Below are 27,536 nucleotides of genomic sequence, written 5' to 3'. Positions count from 1 at the left end.
ACTTCCAATTTTGATCATCATGATTCAGTGACTGCAAAGAAAATGTATTGATCTACTGGGATTTTTAAAAGACAGACTAACTTTCTGCTTGGACTCACGAGATGAGTATGGCTGTGTTAATTTTTTTGCAGGCGTTCTTGTCTTTTGATGAATCCTTTTGCAATTTCGACTTAGACTGTATCAGCTGTTCCCTTCTGAGTGACAATCCTGTCAGATCTTTTGTCAGTAACAACAACAACACAAACAACTGAATCTTTATCGTTCCTTTTAGCTATTTGAATCCAAGGAAATGGTAGCTTGTGAGTATAGTTCATTGTTTGGAGTTAGTTTTGGCAATGTGACTGCTTTGTCTGAGAAAAATATTGCTTTAGTTATAACAATAATGAGGACCCATGTATGCTTGCTTCTCTGTTTAGTATCTGAGACTGCCATGGAAGTTTGAACTGGTAAAGTACCCTATCCTTTTTTTAATACCAATATTTATTTCTAATAATTAATAGCCTTTTAAAACACATACCTGACTCCTGATTTTCTTATTAGTTCCTACAAAACTCCATTGTCAAAACAAATATTGTTACAATTGAAACAAGAACAGTATTGGAAGGCATGTCTACAATCTGTATTCTACACTCGTTGCAGAAATAAATGCCGGTACTCCTTTTGGGTGCAGGTACTGCGTAAATGTAGATGCAGGAACTCCACAATATTGTTTTAGCCAATTATTCTATAAGAGGAACAGGAGCTCAAACAGTAGAATATTTGAGGTGCCAGTATTCAGCTCTGGTGAGCTCCTGCCCAAGTCAAGCACTGCCTATAACAATGCTTATTTTAAAGTTACTTTGAGATCATTGATTTGAGAATGGCATTTACAACTTTTTTTGTTGTAGAAAATACTACATCTTTGACAGTGGCTAGGTAAACCAAATGTGTGGATTGCACTCTGTCTGCAAACAGCCCTGCATTTTGTAAATTGTGTGCACTACCATTTTAAAGTTTGACTCAGCGAAATGACCTTGTCACGCGCAGCAATGCACATATTGAGATGCGCGAGATGCAAGACTTCGCTCTTACTGTCACATACAGTATTTGCGCATGTGCACGGACTATACACTTGACGATTTGCACAGAGTGGTAGCCAGGGCACCAAAGCAGTGGAAGTTGAGCCTCGCGTTTCAATGCTCTTAGTTGTTACGGAAATATACTTTGCTGTTTACTTTCTCCATCTACGTCAGGGAAACGCCTCGCAAATTTGGATAGAGATTGGAAAGAGCAAAATCGAAAGTTAAGAGTCTGTTAGAACGTTTCAGATCCGTTGTGTTGTATTTTTCAACATCAACAGATCTGTCAGAAATCGACAAGGAGTAAGAAGCAAGTCGTCTGAAATCATATTGCTGGGTTTGTGTGTTTGACTGAGGATCCTCCAGTTTCAAGAACTTCAAAGCGACAATATCAACATGGGTGCGCTTGATTTATCAATTACTCTGCATAATATTGGGAAGTATTTGCAAAAATACTTTTATACATTTCTTAAAGTATTTATGGTATTTGGCATATTGTTAGCTAGTAGTCCTTCTCCCTAGATGGCATTGGGTTCTCGAGAGCTAATTCTTAGCCAATTGAATTAACTTTATGAAAATGTTGACCTATTGGTTGACGTGGACAGAATTAATATTTTAATTTAACTAGGGAAATCTGTTATATCCGGAGCTAGGAGTCTCTATGCATTACTGTTTCGGCACATTGACAGCCTACAACAGGGCTTGTACAAAAATGTCGTAGCCAACACTTCAGCTTTAATGTTGTGTGGCACTGCATTGTGGCTGAGTCTGACCCCAGATGAACCCAGGTGTTTGTGTGCATATTTTTGGGGTTCTGTGTTGGTAATCACTAGCTGCCACAGTCATAAACTTCTACAATTTATCTGATTTGAAATGAGATTTTAATCCTAACCTTAACTCTAACCACGCTGCTAAATTTATGCCTAACCACATTGTGTTCATGAATTTTTACAATGTAGCCAATTTTGACTATAGCTGTGGAAACACTGTTGGGGGTTGCAAAATATGAATTTCCATGATTTGAAAAAAAGTGGACACAAGTATAGGCTACTTATTCTTCTTGGTTGTCATTTAGCCTCTCGTTATGGAAACATTATGAAGGTAGAAACAAGTGGTGCTTCCCGGAGGACAGCAAAAGCTGATGGGGAAAATGACGAAGGTATGCGCTTTCAGGCTATTCACTCACAAATATTCAATACAACATCCAGTGTTAATCAATTTCATATAATCCATTCCATAAAATAAATGCTATCATTTTCTTTACTGTTTTCCTAAAGGGGTGCCTGCATCTCACAGAATGGCAGAGCATGACCTTGCTGCCATGAACAAGTACAAGGGTCTCATAATGAAGGTGGCAAAGAGGAATGCAGTGGACCCAGCTGTCATCTGTGGCATCATCTCAAGAGAGTCCCGGGCTGGGACAGGACTGGACAAGCACGGCAGGGGGGACAATGGCAAGGCCTTCGGACTTATGCAGGTAGGCACATGTTTGAGAGAATAAGCAGTGGCTTCATATTTAATTGAAATTGTATCTTATTTATTCCCTTCCTGAGGTCAAACGTTGACATTATATTTGATAATTGAAATCAAATTATTTGAAATCAAAGTATTTGTCACACACGTGTTTAGCAGATGTTATTGCTGGTGTAGTGAAATGCTTGTGTTTTTAGCTCCAACAGTGCAGTAAAATCTAACAATACACACAATCTGAAGTAAAGGGATGAAATTATGAATTTGTAAATATTTAGACGAGCAATGTCAGACATAGACTAAGATACAGTAGAATAGGATAGAATACAGTGTATATACATATGAGTAATGCAAATATGTAAACATTATTAAAGTGACTAGTGTTCCAATTATTAAAGTGACCAGTGATTTCAAGGCTGTATATATAGGGCAGCAGCCTCTAATGTGCTAGTGATGGCCTTGAGATGGAAGCAGTTTTCAGTCTCGGTCCCAGCTTTGATGTACCTGTACTGAACTCGCCTTCTGGATGATAGTGGGGTGAACAGGCAGTGGCTCGGGTGGTTGTTGTCCTTGATGATCTTTTTGGTCTTCCTGTGACATCGGGTGCTGTAGGTGTCCTGGAGGGCAGGTAGTTTGCCCCCGATGATGCGTTGGGCAGACCGCACCACTCTCTGGAGAGCACTGCGTTTGTGGGCAGTGCAGTTGTCGTACCAGGCGGTGATACAGCTCGACAGGATGCTCTCAATTGTGCATCTGTAAAAGTTTGAAGGTTTTAGGTGCCAAGACAAATTTCTTCAGCCTCCTGTGGTTGAACAGCACCTTCTTCACCTCACTGTCTGTGTGGGTGGACCATTTCAGTTTGTCCGTGATGTGTACACCGAGGAACTTAAAACTTTCCACCTTCTCCACTGCTGTCCCGTCGATGTGGATAGGGGGGTGCTCCCTCTGCTGTTTCCTGAAGTCCACGATCAGCTCCTTTGTTTTGTTGACGTTGAGTGTGAGGTTATTTTCCTGACACCACACTCCGAGGGCCCTCACCACCTCCCTGTAGGCTGTCTTGTCATTGTTGGTAATCAGGCCTACTACTGTTGTCATAAGGCAAACTTGATGATTGAGTTGGAGGCGTGCGTGGCCACGCAGTCATGGGTGAACAGGGAGTACAGGGGGCTGAGCACGCATTCTTGTGGGGCCCCAGTGTTGAGGATCAGCGGGGTGGAGATGTTGTTACCTACCCTCACCACCTGGGGGCTGCCCGTCAGGAAGTCCAGGACCCAGTTGCACAGGGCGGGGTCGAGACCCAGGGTCTCGAGCTTGATGACGAGTTTGGAGGGTACCATGGTGTTAAATGCTGAGCTGTAGTCGATGAACAGCATTCTCACATAGGTATTCCTCTTGTCCAGATGGGTTAGGGCAGTGTGCAGTGTGGTTGCGATTGCGTCGTCTGTTGACCTATTGGGTCGGTAAGCAAATTGGAGTGGGTCTAGGGTGTCCGGTAGGGTGGAGGTGATATGGTCCTTGACTAGTCTCTCAAAGCACTTCATGATGACGGAAGTGAGTGCTACGGGGCGGTAGTCGTTTAGCTCAGTTACCTTAGCTTTCTAGACCAAATTGGAGTTGGTCTAGGGTGTCAGGTAAGGTGAAGGTGATATGATCCTTAACTAGTCTCTCAAAGCACTTCATGATAACAGAAGTGAGTGCTACGGGCGGGATTCATTTAGTTCAGTTGTCTTTGTGTTCATGGGTACAGGAACAATGGTGGACATCTTGAAGCTTGTGGGGACAACAGACTGGGAAAGAGAGATATTGAATATGTCTGTAAACACTCCAGCCAGCTGGTCTGCGCATGCTCTGAGGCCGTGGCTAGGGATGCCGTCTGGGGCGGCAGACTTGCAAGAGCTAACATGCTTAAATGTCTCACTCATGTCGGCCACGAAGAAGGAGAGCCCACAGTCCTTGTTAGCGGGCCACGTCGGTGACACTGTTATCCTCAGTGGATGAAAAAGGTGTTTAGCTTGTCCGGAAGCAAGACGTTGTTGTCTGCGACGTGGCTGGTTTTCCCTTTGTAGTTCGTTATTGTCTGTAGACCCTGCCACATACATCTTGTGCATGAGCCGTTGAATTGCGACTCCACTTTGTCTCTGTCCTGATGTTTTACCTGTTTATATTCGGCCATATTACCAGGCACCTTGCCATGGTTAAATGCGAAAGTTTGCGCTTTCGGTTTTGTGTGAAAGCAGACATCTATCCATTGTTTCTGGTTAGGGTAGATTTTAATAGTCACAGTGGGAACAATATCTCCTATACACTTCCTGATAAACTCAGTCACCGTATCAGTGTATTTGTCTATGTTGTTCTCGGAGGCTACCCGGAACATATCCCAGTCCGCGTGATCGAAAAACAATCTTGAAGCGTGGATTCCGATTGGTCAGACCAGCATTGAATAGTCCTTAGCACAGGTACTTCCTGTTTGAGTTTCTGCCTATAGGAAGGGCAAAATGGAGTCGTGATCAGATTTGCCGAAGGGGGAGGGCCTTGTAGGCATCACGGACGCTGGAGTAGCAGTGGTCGAGTGTTTTAGCAGCGGGAGTACTACAGTCAATGTGTTGATATACCTCTGTAACGTTTTCCTCGAGAGAAATAGCATAATAGTAAACCATTTGCATAAAGTCCAGTGAAGTTCTTTGAGGGCCGTCATGATATCGGCTTGAGGGGGAATATACACGGCTGTGACTATAACCAAAGAGAATTCTCTTGGGAGGTAATACGGTCAGCATTTGATTGAGATATTCTAGGTCTAGTGAACAAATGAACTTGAGTTCCTGTATGTTATCACACCATGAGTAGTTCATTATAAAACATACAGTTGAAGTCGGAAGTTTACATACACCTTAGCCAAATACATTTAAACTCCGCTTTTCACAATTCCTGACATTTAATCCTAGTAAGAATTCCCTGTCTTCAGTCAGTTAGGATCACCACTTTATTTTAAGAATGTGAAATGTCAGAATAATAGTAGAGTGATTTATTTATTTCATCATATTCCCAGTGGGTCAGAAGTTTACATACACTCAATTAGTATTTGGTAGCATTGCCTTTAAATTATTTAACTTGGGTCAAATGTTTCGGGTAGCCTTCCACAAGCTTCCCACAATAAGTTGGGTGAATTTTGGCCCATTCCTCCTGACAGAGCTGGTGTAGCTAAGTCAGGTTTGTAGGCATCATTGCTCGCACGCGCTTTTTCAGTTCTGCCCACACATTTTCTATAGGATTGAGGTCAGGGCTTTGTGATGGCCACTCCAATACCTTGACTTTGTCATTTTGCCACAACTTTGGAAGCATGCTTGGGGTCAATGTCCATTTGGAAGACCCATTTGCGACCAAGCTTTAACTTCCTGACTGATGTCTTGAGATGTTGCTTCAATATATCCACATCATTTTCCTCCCTCATGATGCCATCTATTTTGAAGTCCATCAGTCCCTTCTACAGCAAAGCACCCCGACAACATGATGCTGCCACCCCCGTGCTTCACGGTAAGGTGTTCTTCGGCTTGCAAGCCTCCCCCTTTTCCTCCAAACATAACGATGGTCATTATGGCCAAACAGTTATATTTTTGTTTCATCAGACCAGAGGACATTTCTCCAAAAAGTATGATCTTTGTCCCCATGTGCAGTTCCAAACCGTAGTCTGGCCTTTTTATGGCGGTTTTGGAGCAGTGGCTTCTTCCTTGCTGAGTGGCCTTTCAGGTTTTGTCGATATAGGACTCGTTTTACTGTGGATATAGATACTTTTGTACATGTTTCCTCCAGCATCTTCACAAGGTCCTTTGCTGTTGTTCTGGGATTGATTTTCACTTTTCGCACCAAATTACATTCATCTCTAGGAAACAGAACGTGTCTCCTTCCTGAGTGGTATGATGGCTGCGTGGTCCCATGGTGTTTATACTTGCGTACTATTGTTTGTACAGATGAACTTGGTACCTTCAGGTGTTTGGAAATTGCTCCCAAGGATGAACCAGACTTGTGAAGGTCTACCGTTTTTTTTCTGAGGTCTTGGCTGATTTCTTTTGATTTTCCCATGATGTCAAGCAAAGAGGCACTGAGTTTGAAGGTAGGCCTTGAAATACATCCACAGGTACACCTCCAATTGACTCAAATTATGTCAATTAGCCTATCAGAAGCTTCTAAAGCCATGACATAATTTTCTGGAATTTTCCAAGCTGTTTAAAGGCACAGTCAACTTAGTGTATGTAAACTTCTGACCCACTGGAATTGTGATACAGTGAAATAATCTGTCTGTAAACTATTGTTGGAAAATTACTTGTCATGCACAAAGTAGATGTCCTAACCGACTTGCCAAAACTAGAGTTTGTTAACTTCTTTGGGACAGGGGGGCAGTATTGAGTAGCTTGGATAAAAATGTGCCCAGAGTAAACTGCCTGCTACTCAGTTCTAAGAGCTAGAATATGCACATAATTAGTAGATTTGGATAGAAAACACTCTGAAGTTTCTTAAACTGTTTGAATGATTTCTGTGAGTATAACAGAATGGCAGGCAAAAACCTGGTAAAAAATCCAACCAGGAAGTGAGAAATCTGAGGTTTGTAGTTTTTCAACTCTTTGCCTATCCAAGATACAGTGTAAATTTGGTCCGATTGCACCTCCTAAGGCTTCCACTAGATGTCAACAGTCTTTAGAACCTTGTTTGATGCTTCTACTGTGAAGGAGGGGGGAATGGGAGCTGATTGAGTCAGTTGTCTGGCATGAGCTGATCACGCGTGCTCACGTGAGAGTTAGCTGCGTTCCATCGCATTTCTACAGACAAAGGAATTCTCCGGTTGAAACATTATTGAAGATTTATGTTAAAAACATCCTAAAGATTGATTCTATACTTCGTTTGACATGTTTCTACGAACTGTAATATGACTTGTAGTCTGAACTTTCGCCTGGACTTGCCTCGTGAGTTTGGATTGTGTACTAAATGTGCGAACAAAAAGGACGTATTTGGACATAAATGATGGACTTTATCGAACAAATTAAACATTTATTGTGGAACTGGGATTCCTGGGAGTGCATTCTGATGAAGATCATCAAAGGTAAGTGAATATTTATAATGCTATTTCTGACTTCTGTTGACTCCACAACATGGCGGATATCTGTATGGCTTGTTTTGTTGTCTGAGCGCTGTACTCAGATTATTGCATGGTGTGCTTTTTCGGTAAAGCTTTTTTGAAATCTGACACAGCGGTTGCATTAACTTCTTATGGCTGCAGGGGCAGTATTGAGTAGCTTGGATGAAAGGTGCACAGAGGTGCCCAGAGTAAACGGCCTGCTCCTCAGTCATAGTTGCTAATATATGCATATTATTATTAGTATTGGATAGAAAACACTCTGAAGTTTCTAAAACGGTTTGAATTATGTCTGTGAGTATAACAGAACTCATATGGCAGGCAAAAACCTGAGAAGTTCCATTTCCTGTTTGGATTTTTTCTGAGGCTGGTGGATTTTCAACCAAGCTCCCATTTAAATTACAGCGAGATATGGATGAGTTTTCACTCCTACGGCTTCCACTAGATGTCAACAGTCAATAGAACTTCGTCTGATGACTCTACTGTGAAGGGGGCCGAAGGAGACAGGAATGAGTAACCACTGCCATGAGGTGACCACGCTTTGGCCACGCGCGTGCACGTGAGAGGCAGCTCCGTTCCATCGCTCAACTGAAGTCAATGTAATTCTCCGGCTGGAATGTTATTCAAGATGTATGTTAACAACATTCTAAAGATTGATTCAATATATCGTTTGACATGTTTCTACTGACTGTTATGGAACTTTTGGACATTTCGTCATGTTTTAGTGTACGCGCTTTGTGACTTTGGAATTGTTTACCAAACGCGCTAACCAAAGTAGCTAATTGGACATAAATAACGGACATTATCGAACAAATCAAGCATTTATTGTGGACCTGGGATTCCTGGGAGTGCATTCTGATGATGTTCATCAAAGGTAAGGAAATTTCTGGTTTCTGTTGACTCCAACATGGCGGCTAAATTTACTATTGTTCTGAGCTCCGTCTCAGATTATTGCATGGTTTGCTTTTTCCGTCAAGTTTAAAAAAAATCTGACACAGCGGTTGCATTAAGGAGAGGTATATCTATAATTCCATGTGTATAACTTGTATTATCATCTATATTTATGATGAGTATTTCTGTTGAAACGATGTGGCTATGCACTATCACTGGATGTTTTTGGAACTAGTTAATGTAACGCGCCAATGTAATTTTTTTATATAAATATGAACTTTATCAAACAAAACATGCATGTATTGTGTAACATGAAGTCCTATGAGTGTCATCTGATGAAGATCATCAAAGGTTAGTGATTCATTTTCTCTTTCTGCTTTTTGTGACTCCTCTCTTTGGCTGGAAAAATGGCTGTGTTTTTCTGTGACTAGGTACTGACCTAACATAATCGTTTGGTGTGCTTTCGTCGTAAAGCCTTTTTGAAATCGGACACTGTGGCTGGATTTACAACAAGTGTATCTTTAAAATGGTGTAAAATACTTGTATGTTTGAGGAATTTTAATGATGGGATTTCTGTTGTTTTTAATTTGGCGCCCTGCAATTTCACTGGCTGTTGTTGAGGTGGGACTCTAGTGTCCCGAATATCCCAGAGAGGTTAACAAGAAATTTGTGGAGTGGTTGAAAAACAAGGTTTAATGACTCCAACCTAAGTGTATGTAAACTTCCGACTTCAACTGTACACCCACGCCCTTCTTCCTGGAGAGCGATTTATTCCTGTCTGCGCGATGAACTGAGAACCCAACTGGCTGAACCGACTCAGACAGTATATCCCGAGAGCCATGTTTCCGTGAAACAGAGTATGTTACAATCCCTGATGTCTCTCTGGAAGGAAATCCTTGCCCTGAGCTGGTCAAATGTATTATCCAGAGACTGAACATTAGCGGGTAATATACTCGGAAGCGGTGGGTGGGGTACGCGCCTCCTGAGTCGGACTAAAAGTCCGCTCCGAGTACCTTTTTTACACCGGCGGAGTTTTGGAACAGCCTCTGGGATCAGTTCAATTGCCCAGGGTGGTACGAACAAAGGATCCGTTTCGGGAGTGTCGTATTCCTGGTCATAATGCTTAATAAGTTACAGCCGCTCTGATATCCAGATGTTCTTCCCGGCTGTATGTAAAAACACAAAACATTTCCTGGGCCAATAATCTAAGAATTCACAAATACATAAACAAAATACTGCCAAGTTCTCTAAGAGCTAGAAGTAAGGCAGCCTTATCTGTCGGCGCCATTTTTCTGAACATAAAGCTAAAATGTAACTTCTCATTTTTTCCAGATTAACCATTCTTGTTTCGACACATTTACTAAGTTAATTGCATTTTACTGTACAATGTAAGTGGTGTCTAGGGCTGTTGCGGTGACCGTATTACCGCCACACCAGCAGTCACGAGTCATGAAGTAATTAGACTTCTTCAACCTCTGATGCTGCTGATGGTCATTAGTAGCCTACCAAACTTGCTAACTGCCGCATACTCAGCACTCTATTGTCCCTCTAATCACTGACATCAATGCAAATGTGTTCGAAAATCTAATCAAACACTTCATGAGAGCTCATGTTGCGCAACATTTCTGTAGGCTATGCAATTGTGCGAGAAAACAGAGTGATGGCCTCTACTGAAAGAGGGAGGATTCCATCAGCTTTCTATAGGCTATATCTTCTATATTTATTTCTCAACTTTCTCATATTAAGAACATTGTTTATCTTTACAACAGGAGTATAGCCTACCTGGCTCGCATGAAAATGAACAATGGGAAAAGTGTCCTCCATTCACTATTTAAGTGCATAGATGACATGTATTCTTTCCCGCTGCCCCAGTTTCGAGACCGGTGCATGATAATGGTCCCTTCTAAATCAAAACAAATGTCACACGTATATATGTAAAGACCAGATTAAATCAAGAATAGTCTGATGGGTGACAATATTAGCCTATAACTTGTGAATTATATTTTATCACTTGTGAATGATGCCCAGCATTTTATATTTTTAGCGATTAATCAAAATAAAAAATACATTTAATATATATTTTTAAATATTTCAAAAATATTTTTTTCTCCCCCAATCATAGTTGCAGACCTCATGTAGCCTAGGCCATAGGCCTATATGTTTTGATAAGGTTTGTATCACAACTAAAGTGGCCAAATAACTTATTTAAAATTAAGCCCCTTATTCCTCTTTACAATGGGTTTAGAGCATAACTGGCATAGATAAGCAACACGTGAGGTTCAAGTTTAGAGAAGATAATTTTCACCATAAAAATTCACCTTTTTTAATAAAAGCATTACACGCATAATCACATTTGCGCTCACTTTTGATAATGGTGTTTTCCTGCTGATGGAACATTTGCGCTTATAGCCTACTGCCATGTACGCATTGCTGCATTTATAATGTTAAGAAATAGCCCAAATAGTTTATCAACATTTGAAGCTAAATGTTCTGATATGTTGCGTCAGCCACATTGCCTGAACGTTTTTTTTGATGATAGTGGTTGTATTAATTTGGTATCTATTGCATCCCACAACTGTCCTAGACCATGTTAGGAATATTATTTTCTCGCGCAGAATAGACTTGGCCAACTTTTGTACTATGGGTGATAGTAGATTGACATAGGCTAGTGCTTTTGCTGTTTGTTACAGGCTGACTACACCGCTCGCGTCACATGCGCGAGCGTTGCAAAATAAATTTAGAAATATATTATTCAATTATTGCACCCACACTGCTCGCGCGCGCCAACGAGCTTCTGCACAACGCAAGGGCTAAAATAGAAGTCAGTTCTATTTCTGACGCAGATCGTGCTGCAAGTCCTGCCTCTCCCATCTCCTCATTGGTTATACCCACGTGGGTGACAAAGACAAACAAGGTCGGTGGCGGTAATGCACCTAATTTATGAAAGTTGGCAATCGACAATATAAAGTCAAGAGAAGAAAAAGCCTAGAAGGAGGAGAGATGACCAGAAACGATTCGGTTGACCATTTTATGTGTGGATTAATTGTCGGAGTAGAGGACCTTGTGCATTTCAGGTAAAATAACAACTCAATGTTTATATCCCAGGACAAATTAGCTAGCAACAGCAAGCTACCTAAATAGGACAAATTAGCTAGCAAGTGCAAGCTAGCTAGCTATTTCGCCATAAAGGTTTAATGCTTTTTGACCTGTCCCCAAATTAATGTAATTGGTTCAGAGTTTATTTGGATATTTTAACCTGCGTGTCGTTTGGTGTGGGGGAACAAAATACATTCATGCACGATGGCGCACACGCACAGCCGGTTTGGGTTCCGTGTTAGGCCTACTCATCTTGTTGGCTGACAAAGTAAATGTAGACATTTCTTCCAATATCTTCAATATGCACCTTGGAATTGGATAAGGACGCGCGCAGTTGCGTCCCCGATGTATCGATCAAATTTATTTATATAGCCCTTCTTACATCAGCTGATATCTCAAAGTGCTGTACAGAAACCCAGCCTAAAACCCCAAACAGCAAGCAATGCAGGTGTAGAAGCACGGTGGCTAGGAAAAACTCCATAGAAAGGCCAAAACCTGGGAAGAAACCTAGAGAGGAACCAAGCTATGAGGGGTGGCCAGTCCTCTTCTGGCTGTGCCGGGTGGAGATTATAACAGAACATGGCCAAGATGTTCAAATGTGTCACTTTCTGACCTTTATTTTCCCTTGTTTTGTCTTTATTTAGTATGGTCAGGGCGTGAGTTGGGGTGGGCAGTCTATGTTATTTGTTTCTATGTTTAGGTTTGTTCATTTAGCCTGATATGGTTCTCAATCAGAGGCAGGTGTTTTGCATTGTCTCTGATTGGGAGCCATATTTAGGTTGCCTGTTTTCACTGTTGGTTTGTGGGTGTTTGTCTTCCGTGTCAGTGTTTGTCGCCACACGGTACTGTTTCGGTTCGTTCACATTTGTTATTTTGTTATTTGTGTAGTGTTCAGTTTATATTATTAAAACATGGACACTTACCACTCTGCGTATTGGTCCTCCGATCCTTCTCGCCTCTCCTCGTCAGATGAGGTGGAAGAGATAGACAGCCGTTACGAAATGTTCATAAATGACCAGTATGGTCAAATAATAATAATCACAGTAGTTGTCGAGGGTGCACCTCAGGAGTAATTGTCAGTTGGCTTTTCATAGCCGATCATTGAGTGTATCTCTACCGCTCCTGCTGTCTCTAGAGAGTTGAAAACAGCAGGTCTGGGACAGGTAGCACGTCCGGTGAACAGGTCAGGGTTCCATAGCCGGAGGCAGAACAGTTGAAACTGGAGCAGCAGCACGGCCAGGTGGACTGGGGACAGCAAGGAGTCATCATGCCAGGTAGTCCTGAGGCATGGTCCTAGGGCTTAGGTCCTCCGAGAGAGAGAGAAAGAAAGAAAGAGAGAATTAGAGAGAGCATACTTAAATTCACACAGGACACCGGATAAGACAGAAGAAGTACTCCAGATATAACAGACTGACCATAGCCCCCCGACACATAAACTACTGCAGCATAAATACTGGAGGCTGAGACAGGAGGGGTCAGGAGACACTGTGGCCCCATCCAATGATACCCCCGGACAGGGCCAAACAGGCAGGATATAACCCCACCCACTTTGCCAAAGCACAGCCCCCACACCACTAGAGGGATATCTTCAACCACCAACTTGCCATCCTGAGACAAGGCCGAGTATAGCCCACAAAGATCTCCGCCACGGCACAACCCAAGGGGGGGCGCCAACCCAGACAGGAAGACCATGTCAGTGACTCAACCCACTCAAGTGATGCATCCCTTCTGGGGACGGCATGGAAGAGCACCAGTAAGCCAGTGACTCAGCCCCTGTAATAGGGTTAGAGGCAGAGAATCCCAGTGGAGAGAGGGGAACCGGCCAGGCAGAGACAGCAAGGGCGGTTCGTTGCTCCAGTGCCACTCCTGGGCCAGACTACACTCAATCATAGGACCTACTGAAGAGATGAGTAGGAAAGATAGGAGAAAGCCCTGTCTCCAGCTGTTTGCTTAGAAATTCTAGGGACAATTAGGAGGCCTGCGTCTTGTGACCGTAGCGTACGTGTAGGTATGTACGGCCGGATCAAATCGGAAAGATAGGTAGGAGCAAGCCCATGTAATGCTTTGTAGGTTAGCAGTAAAACCTTGAAATCAGCCCTTGCCTTAACAGGAAGCCAGTGTAGGGAGGCTAGCACTGGAGTAATTTGATCAATTTTTTGGGTTCTAGTCAGGATTCTAGCAGCCGTATTTAGCACTAACTGAAGTTTATTTAGTGCTTTATCCGGGTAGCCGGAAAGTAGAGCATTGCAGTAGTCTAACCTAGAAGTAACAAAAGCATGGATTAATTTTTCTGCATCATTTTTGGACAGAAAGTTTCTGATTTTTGCTATGGTATGTAGATGGAAAAAAGCTGTCCTTGAAACGGTCTTCATATGTTCGTTAAAAGAGAGATCAGGGTCCAGAGTAACGCAACCATCAAGATTAATTGTCAGATTCACCAGAAGATCTCTTTGTTTCTTGGGACCTAGAACAAGCATCTCTGTTTTGTCCGAGTTTAAAAGTAGAACATTTGCAGCCATCCACTTCCTTATGTCTGAAACACAGGCTTCTAGCGAGGGCAATTTTGGGGCTTCACCATGTTTCATTGAGATGTACAGCTGTGTGTCATCCGCATAGCAGTGAAAGTTAACATTATGTTTTCAAATGACATCCCCAAGAGGTAAAATATATAGTGAAAACAATAGTGGTCCTAAAACGGAACCTTGAGGAACACCGAAATGTACAGTTGATTTGTCAGAGGACAAACCATTCACAGAGACAAACTGATATCTTTCCGACAGATAAGATCTAAACCAGGCCAGAACTTGTCCGTGTAGACCAATTTGGGTTTCCAATCTCTCCAAAAGAATGTGGTGATCGATGGTATCAAAAGCAGCACTAAGGTCAAGGAGGACGAGGACAGATGCAGAGCCTCAGTCTGACGCCATTAAAAGGTAATTTACCACCTTCACAAGTGCAGTTTCAGTGCTATGATGGGGTCTAAAACCAGACTGAAGCATTTCGTATACATTGTTTGTCAGTGACTTGCTGCGCAACAGCTTTTTAGAACATTTTTGAGAGGAATGGAAGATTCGATATAGGCTGATTTTTTAATTTTTTTATTTATTTATTTTTAAATATTTTCTGGGTCAAGGTTTGGCTTTTTCAAGAGAGGCTTTATTACTGCCACTTTTAGTGAGTTTGGTACACATCCGGTGGATAGAGAGCCATTTATTATGTTCAACATAGGAGGGCCAAGCACAGGAAGCAGCTCTTTTAGTAGTTTAGTTGGAATAGGGTCCAGTATGCAGCTTGAAGGTTTAGAGGCCATGATTATTTTCATTGTGTCAAGAGATATAGTACTAAAACACTTGAGTGTCTCCCTTGATCCTAGGTCCTGGCAGAGTTTTGCAGACTCAGAACAACTGAGCTTCTGAGGAATACGCAGATTTAAAGAGGAGTCTGTAATTTTCTTTCTAATGATCATGATCTTTTCCTCAAAGAAGTTCATTATTTATTACTGCTGAAGTGAAAGCCATCCTCTCTTGGGGAATGCTGCTTTTTAGTTAGCTTTGCGACAGTATCAAAAATAAATTTAGGATTGTTCTTATTTTCCTCAATTAAGTTGGAAAAATAGAATGATCGAGCAGCAGTGAGGGCTCTGTCTTTAAAAGCTAGTCGGAAGACTTCCAGTTTGGTGTGGTGCCATTTCCGTTCCAATTTTCTGGAAGCTAGCTTCTGGCTCGGGTATTTTCTGTATACCAGGGAGCTAGTTTCTTATGACAAATGTTTTTAGGGGTGCAACTGCATCTAGGGTATTGCGCAAGGTTAAATTGAGTTCCTCAGTTAGGTGGTTAATTGATTTTTGGCCTCTGACGTCCTTGTGTAGGCAGAGGGAGTCTGGAAGGGCATCAAGGAATCTTTGGGTTGTCTGAGAATTTTTAGCACAACTTTTGATGCTCCTTGGTTGGGGTCTGAGCAGATTATTTGTTGCGATTGCAAACGTAATAAAATGGTGGTCCCGACAGTCCAGGACTATGAGGGAAAACATTAAGATCCACAACATTTATTCCATGGGACAAAACTAGGTCCAGAGTATGACTGTGGCAGTGAGTAGGTCCAGAGACATGTTGGACAAAACCCACTGAGTCGATGATGGCTCCGAAAGCCTTTTGGAGTGGGTCTGTTGACTTTTCCATGTGAATATTAAAGTCACCAAAAATTTGAATATTATCTGCTATGACTACAAGGTCCGATTTAGGAATTCAGGGAACTCAGTGAGGAACGCTGTATATGGACCAGAAGGCCTGTAAACAGTAGCTATAAAAAGTGATTGAGTAGGCTGCATAGATTTCATTACTAGAAGCTCAAAAGACGAAAATGTCGTTTTTTTTTTTGTAAATTGAAATTTGCTATCGTAAATGTTAGCAACACCTCCGCCTTTGCGGGATGCGCGGGGATCTTCACTTGTATCGATCTTCACTTGTAGCCTGTGAGAAAGACCCAATCACGTGAGGGAGAGCTATGTGAGTGAGGTGGTTAGGAGCGCACAGAGCTCAGGGAGAAGGGAAAAACGCAGCACTCCGGGCCAAGGGCACAATGGCCACATGCTGCAAAAGGCATGTATTTCAAAAAAAAAAAAATTACGGCCACAAAGGGGATGCTGCCGTGAAATTTGAGGCATTTTCAAGTGCTTGTCAAATTGTGAATGAGAGACTGAAGTGTGTACAGCCTGCGCAAAAAAACAAATCAGAGCTCATGCCTTTCAAGCGACTTTTTTCAAATCATCATTAGAGTTGCATCATGCAGCCTTACAATGTATTAAAAATCAAAACATATAGCCCAACGTTTGTAGAAATAAAGTTACATTAATAACTCTAAATTAAATATGTAGGAGTACCTATTTCTTTGTTTAGCACCCAACACAGAATAACCGCATGAGCGCACTCCCTCAAATCACTTGGAGAAAATATTTATATTTTATTCAGCTTTGTTAATTTGTATTCTTCATGCTATAAAATAATGCCATGGAATTCTAAGCAAATATTGTCTGCTAAATGAACTAGTGGAGCCCATAGCCAGATCAGGACCTAACATAAGGACAACTCAGAGTATGCTATTCTGAAATAGACTATATTTTCTTCATATCATGCTTCTTTAGACCTGTCTAAAATAAATAAGGGATTTATTGTAAAGGTGTAGGCTATATTACATGGTTTTATTAGACTTTTTAAAATGTATATGTTCCAAACATCTGCATCAGTGGCTTGAAGGCTATGTGTAGAAGCCAGGAGTTGCTAAATGTGTTTGTTATTTAACGGTCAATTACAGTGAGACCGACAAGTTATTTGCTTGACAATCACCAGCTGACTACATTTCATGACCGCCACAGCCCTGGTGATTTCTGTAAAATATCACATTTTTACAGATTGACACCACCCCAGCCCCGAGAGGTGGCGGGCACACTCCAAAGGGGGAATGGAACAGTGAGGAGCATCTCCAACAATGCACTGAAATTCTGATTGGGTTCATCAAAATAATCCAGAAGAAATTTAATTCATGGACCAAGGAGCAGCAGCTGAAAGGTAATACTCTTTTTCTCAGAGTTTTTTTTATAGAAATAATGAATATACCTATTTCAATTGAATATGCAACTATTGCAATATGTTGTTTACCCAGGGGGAATAGCAGCCTACAATAAGGGAGAAGACTGTGTAGAGTCATATGAGGAAGTGGACGCTCATACCACTGGAGTGGACTACTCCAATGATGTTGTTGCCAGAGCTCAGTGGTTCTACCGCCATGGTTATGCTGAAACAAGTACATAACTGTTATAAACCATTATACACATGTTGAAAATGATAAATACACCAAATAATAATTACACTGTGTGGTTCAACTTCAAACCGTCTCATCCAAGTTTCTTGTTTAGTTAAATCTTTCAGCAAACTCTTATGGTTCATACCAAACAGTCTCAAATTCAGTTTATTTAAAAAAATGCTGATGCTATAATGTACTGAAAATCAAAAATTCTAGTTCATTAAATATACTCTATTTTCTTCCCTATTCAGGAAACTGTGGCATTATAGTAGCAGCTGCCGCAACAGCTATAGTGGGAGGAGGTATTAACATTGTACTTTTCATAAAGTAAAATGTATCTATATTATCTTGATAGTATAGATTTTTTTAGTGGTTGATTTTAGTTAGATAACAAGAATTTACAAACTTATATAAATGTAAAAGTATCATTGGAATGTCACATTGTCAAACTGAGGTTGGCTGTGTTTTAAAATGTTTGTATGCCTGGCCTCACAGTTTCTGCTGTTGTCCTGGCACCAGTAGTCCTCACAGTGATCGGGTTTGGTGCTGGCGGGATTGCAGCTGGATCAACAGCAGCAAGCATGATGTCTGCCGCGGCCATAGCCAATGGAGGTGGGGTAGCAGCAGGGAGTCTTGTTGCTGTTCTACAGTCAGCAGGTAAAGATTGAACCAAAGATGAACAAAGATACAATATTCCAATGAGTTATGAATAAAACCATTGACAGCTAAGATGATGGTGGGGTTTCTAACTGTTACAAGCTCATACGACTGAACAGAATGGATCATAGATTGTTTTGCTTTTTTTACTCTAATGCATTGGATGTTTGTAGATCTCAGATGTGAGTGAGACCGTGCCAGACATTGTGTGCTATTCCCTCAAGGTGCCGTAGGGCTCTCGGGAACGGCCACAGCGATTGTTGGAAGTGCGGGAGCAGCCATCGCAGGAGCAGTAGGAGGATCTGTGGGATGGCTGAAAACAAAGTTTTCTTAAATGTTCCATAGAGGCTTTGAAGAACACCTGTCAGTAGTGAAATACACCCTCACACTGTTGATACTGCATGCTTAAAGTATTCTACTTGTCAACTGCCGTTAACTTAACTGCCGTTAAGAAAAACAGGTTTTCTGTAGGAAAGTCTAAAGTTCTCTGTGAGGATTGTTCCCTAATTTTGCAGTTGAAATGAGCTCAGTGGTTCTACAGCCATGGTTATGGTAAAACATTTTTTTACTGTTATTAACCTTTATAGACATGTTGAAAGTTATGAATACACCCAGTAATAATTACACAACTTCAAACATTCTCATCCAAGTTTCTTCTGTAGTTGAATCTTTCAGCAACTTGTCATTGGGCAATATAATTAAACATTTCTTATTTTCTGACCTTTTGGATTGGATGTGTTTTAGTTGACTGTCTTGGTGGGACTGTGCCTGGTCTATAAGTACATTAGCATAGCATGGGCAGTGGTATGCTAGTATTACTATGCCCTCAAGATAATGATCACAATGGATCTCTGTAGTTCACCATTACAGACTTAACACCATAGAGATCCTATTATTCTTCAAGTATTGTCATTTCTAATTATGCGTAACACACTTCTTTATCACACTAAGGATGGTGGAGCTGTGCTTTATGGAGTGGTATGGAAATTCAACACAGGGTCACACAAAGTCAATATTAAATTAATCACTCTTTATTATCAGCAAGCTGGAGAGATTCCAACAAAGGTAATGCACCACAGTACATTCTCTTATTATAGTGCCTACACAGACAAGTTATATTTGCATGATTTAGCTTATTCATTATTCTTAATTCATTGTTAACGTTTGGTTCATGCATGTGACCGACCAATACCTAACAAGGCTTCTTCTCTACAAGCTGAAATCTTGAAACTGAGATATTCCTTTCATTCTCCAAACAATGTTCTGGGCGTACTGCCAAATTGCTTTATACTGATAGTGAGGATTCCTCCCAGGCACGATCAATCAGTCACTTCCATGAACCCAGTCTAATTGGTTATTAGACATGAACCCAGTCAAATTGGTTATTAGTGACAGCACAAACATAACATTTCTCTTCACGAGCCAATAGTATGTTTAGTCTACTTGGAATGTGAAACTCTGTAATGTTCTCTTTAGCAGCTACAGCATGGGGCACTCTCCTTTGTACATGGGGAGATGTTATGAACTACACACTGCATTTAGAAAATACTGTCAGATGACTTATAACAGCAGAATATTATGATGGTTATAGTATGTTTTTAGTATGCTTAGCTATGTTTGCTGTTTTTACACTGCTGCAACTGAATTAATCAGCAATAAAGAATGTCTGAATAAGTGCTTGACTTGGGCCAGAGCTGTCCAGAGCGCTTTACCAGCACAATTTTTGTTGCGTGAATTGTGTACCGGCTCCTCTATAAATTTTTTTTTTTAAGACTATCGCCTGCCCAGACTCAAACACTGAGGCAAAGAAGGTTGATTAAAGCGAAATGAAGTCGGGATCTGTATTGAATAGCAATGGAGAGTGAGCATTCATTTCCTGATTCCGCTTTGCTAATGTTTATTTGCCGCTAGTCTATGGCCTTATTCGAGAGCATCAAAACGACTGCAGCCGACTGACTGATCTACAAATCACCTTTCATCATAAATAACAACGTATTATTTGTAGATCAGTAAGTCAGTCACAATTTACCCATGATACATTGCGGTTTTGATCCTCTCGAACGCGGCTTGTGAATCTGTGCATGGCACTAGACTGTTCGAGATTGCACCAGCCTGAATGCAGTTTACAATTGGCTCTTTCATCCCCCTCCTCTCCCCTGTAACTATTCCCCAGGTCGTTGCTGTAAATGAGAACGTGTTCTCAGTCAACTTACCTGGTAAAATAACGGATAAATAAAAAAATGCGCATGTTCCAAGTTGTCAAGTTAGGGTTTGTAAGATCATGAAAAGTCATTGCAATTAGTTTAATCATTTTTGTTAATGTAATTTATGAAGGCACACTTTTAAATATTATGAATCACTTAAATCTACATGTCATCTGAATTACCCTGCAATGAGTGTACTGCGTTTGTGCCAGTGGGCTATATATATATATATATATATATACACACACACACACACACACACACACACACACACACACACACACACACACATCATGTCTAGTTAGATACCTTGCTCTGAAGTAGTCTAATTTATCAATTTGATCCCTGATTCATTGAATGAGGGAATCATTTTATAAAGACAAAACTATTTGGTTGTAATGTGTAATCCTCCAGGATTGCTACTGTATCTGCAGGCTTTTGTTCAAGCCCCATTCTAATCACATTGTAGCCTCAACATCAGCTGTTCAACAGGACCTTGATAAGCAGACTTGGGTGTTTCAGGACTGGATCAAAAGCCAATCCTGCACACCCAGGAGCTCTCCAGCTGGATGGCTGACCACATGTTGACAACATGTGACTAACAGTGCAGTTTTTTACTTTGAGGGGTGTTAAGTGCCTTGATTAAAGGCACAACGGCAGATGGTAGGCCTACATGGGATCAGGCACAGCAGCCTTCCAGTGTCAATAATACTGACTTTTTCATGTAGGCTATAATAATATTCATGAACATTTGGTTGAAAGTCATGGAACATGTGTATGACCCCTTAACAGTGAATAATCAGAGGTTTCTAATAGCATGTCATTTGTGAATTTCGGTGAACATAGTCTCATGGACCGACATGGAAAAAGACAGCTCCTGCACTTCTTAAATCCCAAGGCAAGCACTGTTCTGAATATGAATATCAGAGATTTGGAAATGTAATGTTCACGAACAGACCAAGAAACCAGACAGTACAACAGTTATTTTTCACATTAAAAAAAGGAAATTGTAATTCCAATCTCTTTCAGTTTTTCGTTTAAAGGTAGAACAGTTGGAAATGAAAGAGAAAGATACTGTATATTCACTTCACAGTTTTGTGTAATAAGTTTACAAAAGTGTTTCAGAGTACAGAGGAAGACCTGGCTGGTACAGTACATGTGTCCATGGGGACTGGTCAAAGACGAGGGTGTTGCAGTTAAACAGACGCCTTTGTTTAAAGAGTGACACAGCTTGGTTTAAGCAGGACCACATTCACCTTTATGAGTCTGGGCTCCAGGATTTAAAGTGGCAGAGCAGAGTTTTAAGATCTAGTCAGACTCAGTACAGCATCCCCTCCAACCCAACGGATCCCCAGGGTAGTATAAGCTACAGTTCTGAATAGAGTAACACTTTGTGAAATAATGTGACGTGCTGCTATAATAATTGAGTGTTAATATTTTACTAGTGTGAAAGTGGCTTTACTGTTCTTTCATGAATCAGGGTGTGCCTTTATTCTGTAGCCGTTATCAGACAAAGGAGAGTAGCAGCACTCAAGTAAAGGGCATTCTACAGAGAGGCAGTCGATTAGAACACCATACACATTCTAAACCAGAGACTTGTGTGCGGGGAAAACTGGAATAACCCAATGAATTCCAGGATTGTTGCATTAAGCAATGACAGCGGGTGGTGGTTTCTAAAACATTTTATGTTGTGCAAATGGCTCTGGTCAGTTCCTAGTCTTCCCATTTACTTTTTGTGAAAAACAGTAGAAATAGAGGAAACATTCAAACACATCTGACAAGACACAAATGGCCTTCAATAGAGACAGTGAGATTGAACACCAGCATTTCAATAATATATACAGTTGAAGTCGGAAGTTTACATACACCTTAGCCAAATCCATTTAAACTCCGTTTTTCAAAATTCCTGACATTTAATCCTATTAAATATTCCCTGTCTTAGGTGAGTTAGGATCACCACTTCATTTTAAGAATGTGAAATGTCAGAATAATAGTAGAGAGAATGATTTATTTCAGCTTTTATTTCTTTCATCACATTCCCAGTGAGTCAGAAGTTTATATACACTCAATTAGTATTTGGCAGCATTGCCTTAAAATTATTTAACTTCGGTCAAACGTTTCGGGTAGCCTTCCACAAGCTTCACACAATAAGTTGGGAGAATTTTTGGTTTGTCAGGTTTGTAGGCCTCCTTGCTCGCACACGCTTTTTCAGTTCTAGCCACAAATGTTCTATAGGACTGAGGTCAGGGCTTTGTGATGGGCACTCCAATACGTTGACTTTGTTGTCCTTAAGCCATTTTGCCACAACTTTGGAAGTATGCTTGGGGTCATTGTCCATTTGGAAGACCCATTTGCGACCAAGCTTTAACTTCCTGACTGATGTCTTGAGATGTTGCTTCAATATATCCACATAATTTTCCTCCCTCATGATGGCATCTATTTTGTGCACTAGTCCCTCCTGCAACAAAGCACCCCCACAACATGATGCTGCCACCCCCGCGCTTCACGGTTGGGATGGTGTTCTTCGGCTTGCAAAAGCCTCCCCCCTTTTCCTCTAAACATAACGATGGTCATTATGGCCAAACAGTTCTATTTTTTTCATCATGCCACATTACTCCAAAAAGTATGATCATTGTCCCCATGTGCAGTTGCAAACCGTAGTCTGGCTTTTTTATGGCAGTTTTGGAGCAGTGACTTCTTCCTTGCTGAGCGGCCTTTCACGTTAGGTCGATATAGGACTTGTTTTACTGTGGATATAGATACTTTTGTACCTGTTTCCTCCAGCATCTTCACAAGGTCCTTTGCTGTTGTTCTGGGATTGATTTGCACTTTTCGCACAAAGTACATTCATCTCTAGGAGACCGAACCTGTCTCCTTCCTGAGCGGTATGACGGCTGCGTGGTCCCATGGTGTTTATACTTGCGTACTATTGTTTGTACAGATGAACGTGGTACCTTCAGGCGTTTCGAAATTGCTCCCAAGGATGAACCAGACTTCTGGAGGTCTACAATTTTTTTTTCTGAGGTCTTGGCTGATTTCTTTTGATTTTCCCATGATGTCAAGAAAAGTGGCACTGAGTTTGAAGGTAGACCTTGAAATACATCCACAGGTACACCTCCAATTAAGTCAAATGATGTCAATTAGCCTATCAGAAGCTTCTAAAGCCATGACATCATTTTCTGGAATTTTCCAAGCTGTTTAAAGGCACAGTCAACTTAGTGTATGTAAACTTCTGACCCACTGGAATTGTGATACAGTGAATTTTAAGTGAAATAATCTGTCTGTAATCAATTGTTGGAAAAATGACTTGTGTCATGCACATCTAATGTAGATGTCCTACATTAACAAGAAATGTGTGGAGCAGTTGAAAAACGAGTTTTAATGACTCCAACATAAGTGTATGTAAACTTCCGACTTCAACTGTAGCTACGCATTTTTCTTGAGAGGAAATCCCTTACCTACGTTTTTTTGTTGTTGCTATTATTAGGATATGTGGATCAGGATATTGATAAAAATGCAACATAACAGTACATGCCAATACTGACATGCATAAAGAGTGAGATATTACACAACTGAAATTAGGTCAGTCGACAGTGAATCGGGGTCATTGTTATTTAATTATTAATTTATTTTGGCCTATAACTTTGTTTTACCTTTTTTGTTTTCACAGCTTTTTACACACATTTGGGTTGCGCGTTATGATGAGAAAACTACAGCCTCGTTCCGGTCCTGAAAGGAAGATGAAAATTTGCAAACGTATCAGATTAAAAAATATTACAAAAAATATTTATAATCATGCAATCACAAGTGAAATATACCAAAACACCGCTTAGCTTGTTGTTAATCCACCTATCGTGTCAGATTTTGAAAATATATTTTACAGCGAAAGAAATCCAAGCTTTTGTGAGTGTAGCTTTCAATGCTACAACAGCTTAGCCTTATATTAGCTTGGTTAGCTTGGTCACGAAAGTAAGAAAAGCAATAAAATTAATCGCTTACCTTTGATAATATTCGGGTGTTTCCACTCACGAGACTCCCAGTTATACAACAAATCTTCTTTTTGTCCGATAAATATTACTTTTATCACAAAATAACGCCATTTGGGTTGCGCATTATTTTGAGAAAACAAAAGCTGTGTTCCGTTCGACAAATCCCAAAAAGTATCAGAAATGGTCGTAGAAACATTTCAAATGTTTTTTATAATCAAACCTCGATAATAACATAATCAATAATATTTAAACCAGAGCATAACCTATTCATTAAGAGAGAAAAGGAAAATGGTGAGCTCCTCCCGCGCGAGCAGGAAATATTCCGAGGACACCTGACTAGTTTTGAAAAAACTTGTTAATTTTTCAAAATAAAAGCCTGAAACTATGTCTAAAGCCTGGTCACAGCCTGAGGAAGCCATTGGAGAAGGAATCTGGTTGATACCCCTTTAAATGGAGGTTAGACGGGCCAGGAAATAAAGATAAAAAAATATATATATATCACTTCCGGGTTACTTTTTCTCAGGATTTCGCTTGCAGAATAAGTATTCTTATTCTCACAGACAATATTTTGACAGTTTTGGAAACTTTGGAGTGTTTTCTATACTAATCTGTAAATTATATGCATATTCTACGATCTGGGCCAGAGAAAATGTCCGTTTACGTTGGGCACGTTATAAATTAAAAAAAATTAATAATCTAATAATAAAGGGCAGGTAATCAAGGAGGTGTTGGAGTCCAGGTGAGTGTCATTATGCTCAGATGTGCGTAACGCTGGTGACAGGTGTGCACCATAACGATCAGCCTGGTGACCTTGAGGCCGGAGAGGGAGCACACGTGACACACATGTTTCTGATAAGATTTCAGTTTGGCTTTGATTAATATTTTATGTAGGTGAAATACTATCAGCTTTTATGATGCTGATAAAGGTAGCGCCTCTACAGATTGTATCTAACTGCGCATTCACATTCTCTCAAGTTGCTGAAAGAAAGTCATTATATTTCTCCACTCTTTTGCTCCCTAGTCACAATGTACATTTGTGTGTAATCTTACTGCATGAAATGCTTAATTCTGCAGGAGTTAATATTAAGACCATGAGAGAGTTTATAGACTTGCAGTTAGTTTCCATCTTTCAGTTTCCATTCAACCCATATAACCATAGGCTACACTTCCCTTGATGTGCCATAGGCCTATTTGAAGTCCCCTTCTTGTGACTGTCAAATTTGTGCAGCGCCTCACAATCCTCAGACATTACATAGGCACCGCTATCATCCTCTTTTACAAGTTCACCAAATATTTACCAAACATTACTTTCTGGTCTTCCCTTCTCTTTATTTTCAACTCTCCATTTCCCAGCTTTTCTCTTATTGAATAAACTCCGACATAGTTATTTTTTCCTCAGTGGATCAAGGTAAACTTTTTTCTGCCCTTTTCTGCCTGTTCCCAAAAGCATTCGGCAATTGGCGTGTAGGTAATTCAGAATTCATTATTCCATAGAGACCTCTGATTATTCACTGTTAAAGGTTTATACACATTTTCATGACTTCTCACCAAATTTTCATGACTATTATTATAGTCTAAATTAAAAAGTAAGCATTATTGATACTGGAAGGCTTCTGTGTCTGATCCCATGTAGATCTACCATCTCTTGCCGTTGTTCCCTTGATCAAGGCACTTAACCCCCCACAAAGTATAACTGTACTGTTAGTCACATGTTGTTAACATGTGGTCAGCCATCCATATGGAGAGCTCCTGGGTGTGCAGGCTTGGCATTTTTCCATGAAGGACGGCTGCCACCCTTGATGTAAAATATTGCAACATTACAACCAAAGACTTTTGTCTTTATAAAATGATTCCCTAATTCAGTGAATCAGGGATCAAATGGATAATGTAGGCTACTTCAAAGCAAGGTATCTAACTAGACATGTTTATATATAAGGCTCAAATATTCATGTTTCAGGTGAGCTCTATGCACAGCAAGTTATTTGCAATTTAGGCTATTCTCATAATATTTTTTGTGTTGTCTCAATTACATAGCTACTGTTTAATAGAGGGGAATCCCAGTTTTTCAACGGTGCAGATTTATTTAGGCTCTACAGCGCTGGTGGAAAGTTTACACTGACATGAATGCTTAGTTAGCTATAGTTAGCTAGCGAGATAACTGCTACAAGTAATGTTTTGAATTGGACATCTAGTTTGTCTATTGTCTGTCATTATTTTATACCTGCTGCTGAAATGTCACGCTCTTTCTCCTTGGGCAACTTCCTACTGGCAATGGCACACACCCAGCACACACAGACATGCACCGATGGGTCATTTCTGATAAGTAGCCTAGATTTTCAAGTCATTGATCTTATTTAAAAGTGTGCCTTCATGAATTATATTAACACAAATTATTTAACTAATTTCCATGACTTTTCATGACCTTACAAACCCTCATTTGACAGTTTCGAACAGTGCATCATTCGCATTCAAACTGGCGCATTTTAAATTTGTGCAATCTCAAACAGCCTACTGTCATGCACAGATTCATAAACTAGCAGCAAAAACATTTGAACAAAGCGGAATCAGGAAATGAGTACCCACTCTCCATTGCTATTCTATGCAGATCCCGCCTTTATTCTTATTTGATCAACCTTTTTTGCACCAGTGTGTGTGAATCTGGGCAGGGAATAGGCTACTTTGTCACAGTTTCTAAACTCAGAGGCGCAACATCGCGAGACTTCCAGGAATGCTTGCAAAGCAGTCCAAGCAGAGCAGGCCTGGTCTTGAGAAGTCAATGAGAGAAGTGAACAATTCTTCCTTAGTTGGTATTTTCTCAAAATCTAAATGCACAACCTAGATTCGAGTGAATGTCTTAAGTAGTGTCGTAGAAATTCTTACACAGGGACACTCAAAGTCAATCTTAAATGAATCATTGTTTATTTGTCAGCGCGCTAGAGAGGTTCCAACCAACTCAATGCACCATAGTACACATGTCAATCAGGAGCTCTACCTGGGCAGTCCCAGCAGTTGTCTTATATACGGCTATACACAGACAAGTTATATTTGCATGATTTAATTGATCATTGCCGTTTTGTTTCATTCATGTGACCGACCAATACTGGTTCATAACATGTGACAGGCCAATACATCACGAGGCTTCTTCTCTCTAAGCTGAGACCTTAAAACTGAGATATCAAAACAAAGTCTGGGTGTGCTGCCAAATTGCAGCTACTGATAGTGAGGATTTGTTCAGTCAGCCACTTGC

The 27,536-nt window shown here is 40.7% G+C and overlaps 1 protein-coding gene across 1 annotated transcript; it reads left to right on the top strand.

Annotated features, from left to right (window-relative positions):
* The first annotated feature begins 1,107 nt into the window (after positions 1–1,107).
* On the top strand, positions 1,108–18,816 carry LOC139530729 (lysozyme g-like). Its single transcript, XM_071327387.1, has 8 exons — positions 1,108–1,458; positions 2,134–2,217; positions 2,336–2,535; positions 17,048–17,204; positions 17,299–17,439; positions 17,691–17,741; positions 17,935–18,096; positions 18,321–18,816. The coding sequence occupies exons 1-8, from the start codon at positions 1,455–1,457 to the stop codon at positions 18,428–18,430; spliced, it is 909 nt and encodes a 302-aa protein (XP_071183488.1). The 5' UTR covers positions 1,108–1,454; the 3' UTR covers positions 18,431–18,816.
* The last annotated feature ends 8,720 nt before the right edge of the window (positions 18,817–27,536 follow it).

This window comes from Salvelinus alpinus, chromosome 9 (assembly GCF_045679555.1).
Source record: "Salvelinus alpinus chromosome 9, SLU_Salpinus.1, whole genome shotgun sequence".
Lineage (NCBI taxonomy): Eukaryota > Metazoa > Chordata > Actinopteri > Salmoniformes > Salmonidae > Salvelinus > Salvelinus alpinus.
This window is presented reverse-complemented; position numbering and strand designations above follow the sequence as displayed.

Excerpts from the sequence above, each read along its gene's own strand:
- LOC139530729 (XM_071327387.1), top strand. Across the intron at positions 2,218-2,335 it reads TGATGGGGAAAATGACGAAG|GGGTGCCTGCATCTCACAGA; the intron begins GTATGCGCTTTC and ends GTTTTCCTAAAG. Across the intron at positions 18,097-18,320 it reads TGCTGTTCTACAGTCAGCAG|GTGCCGTAGGGCTCTCGGGA; the intron begins GTAAAGATTGAA and ends TATTCCCTCAAG.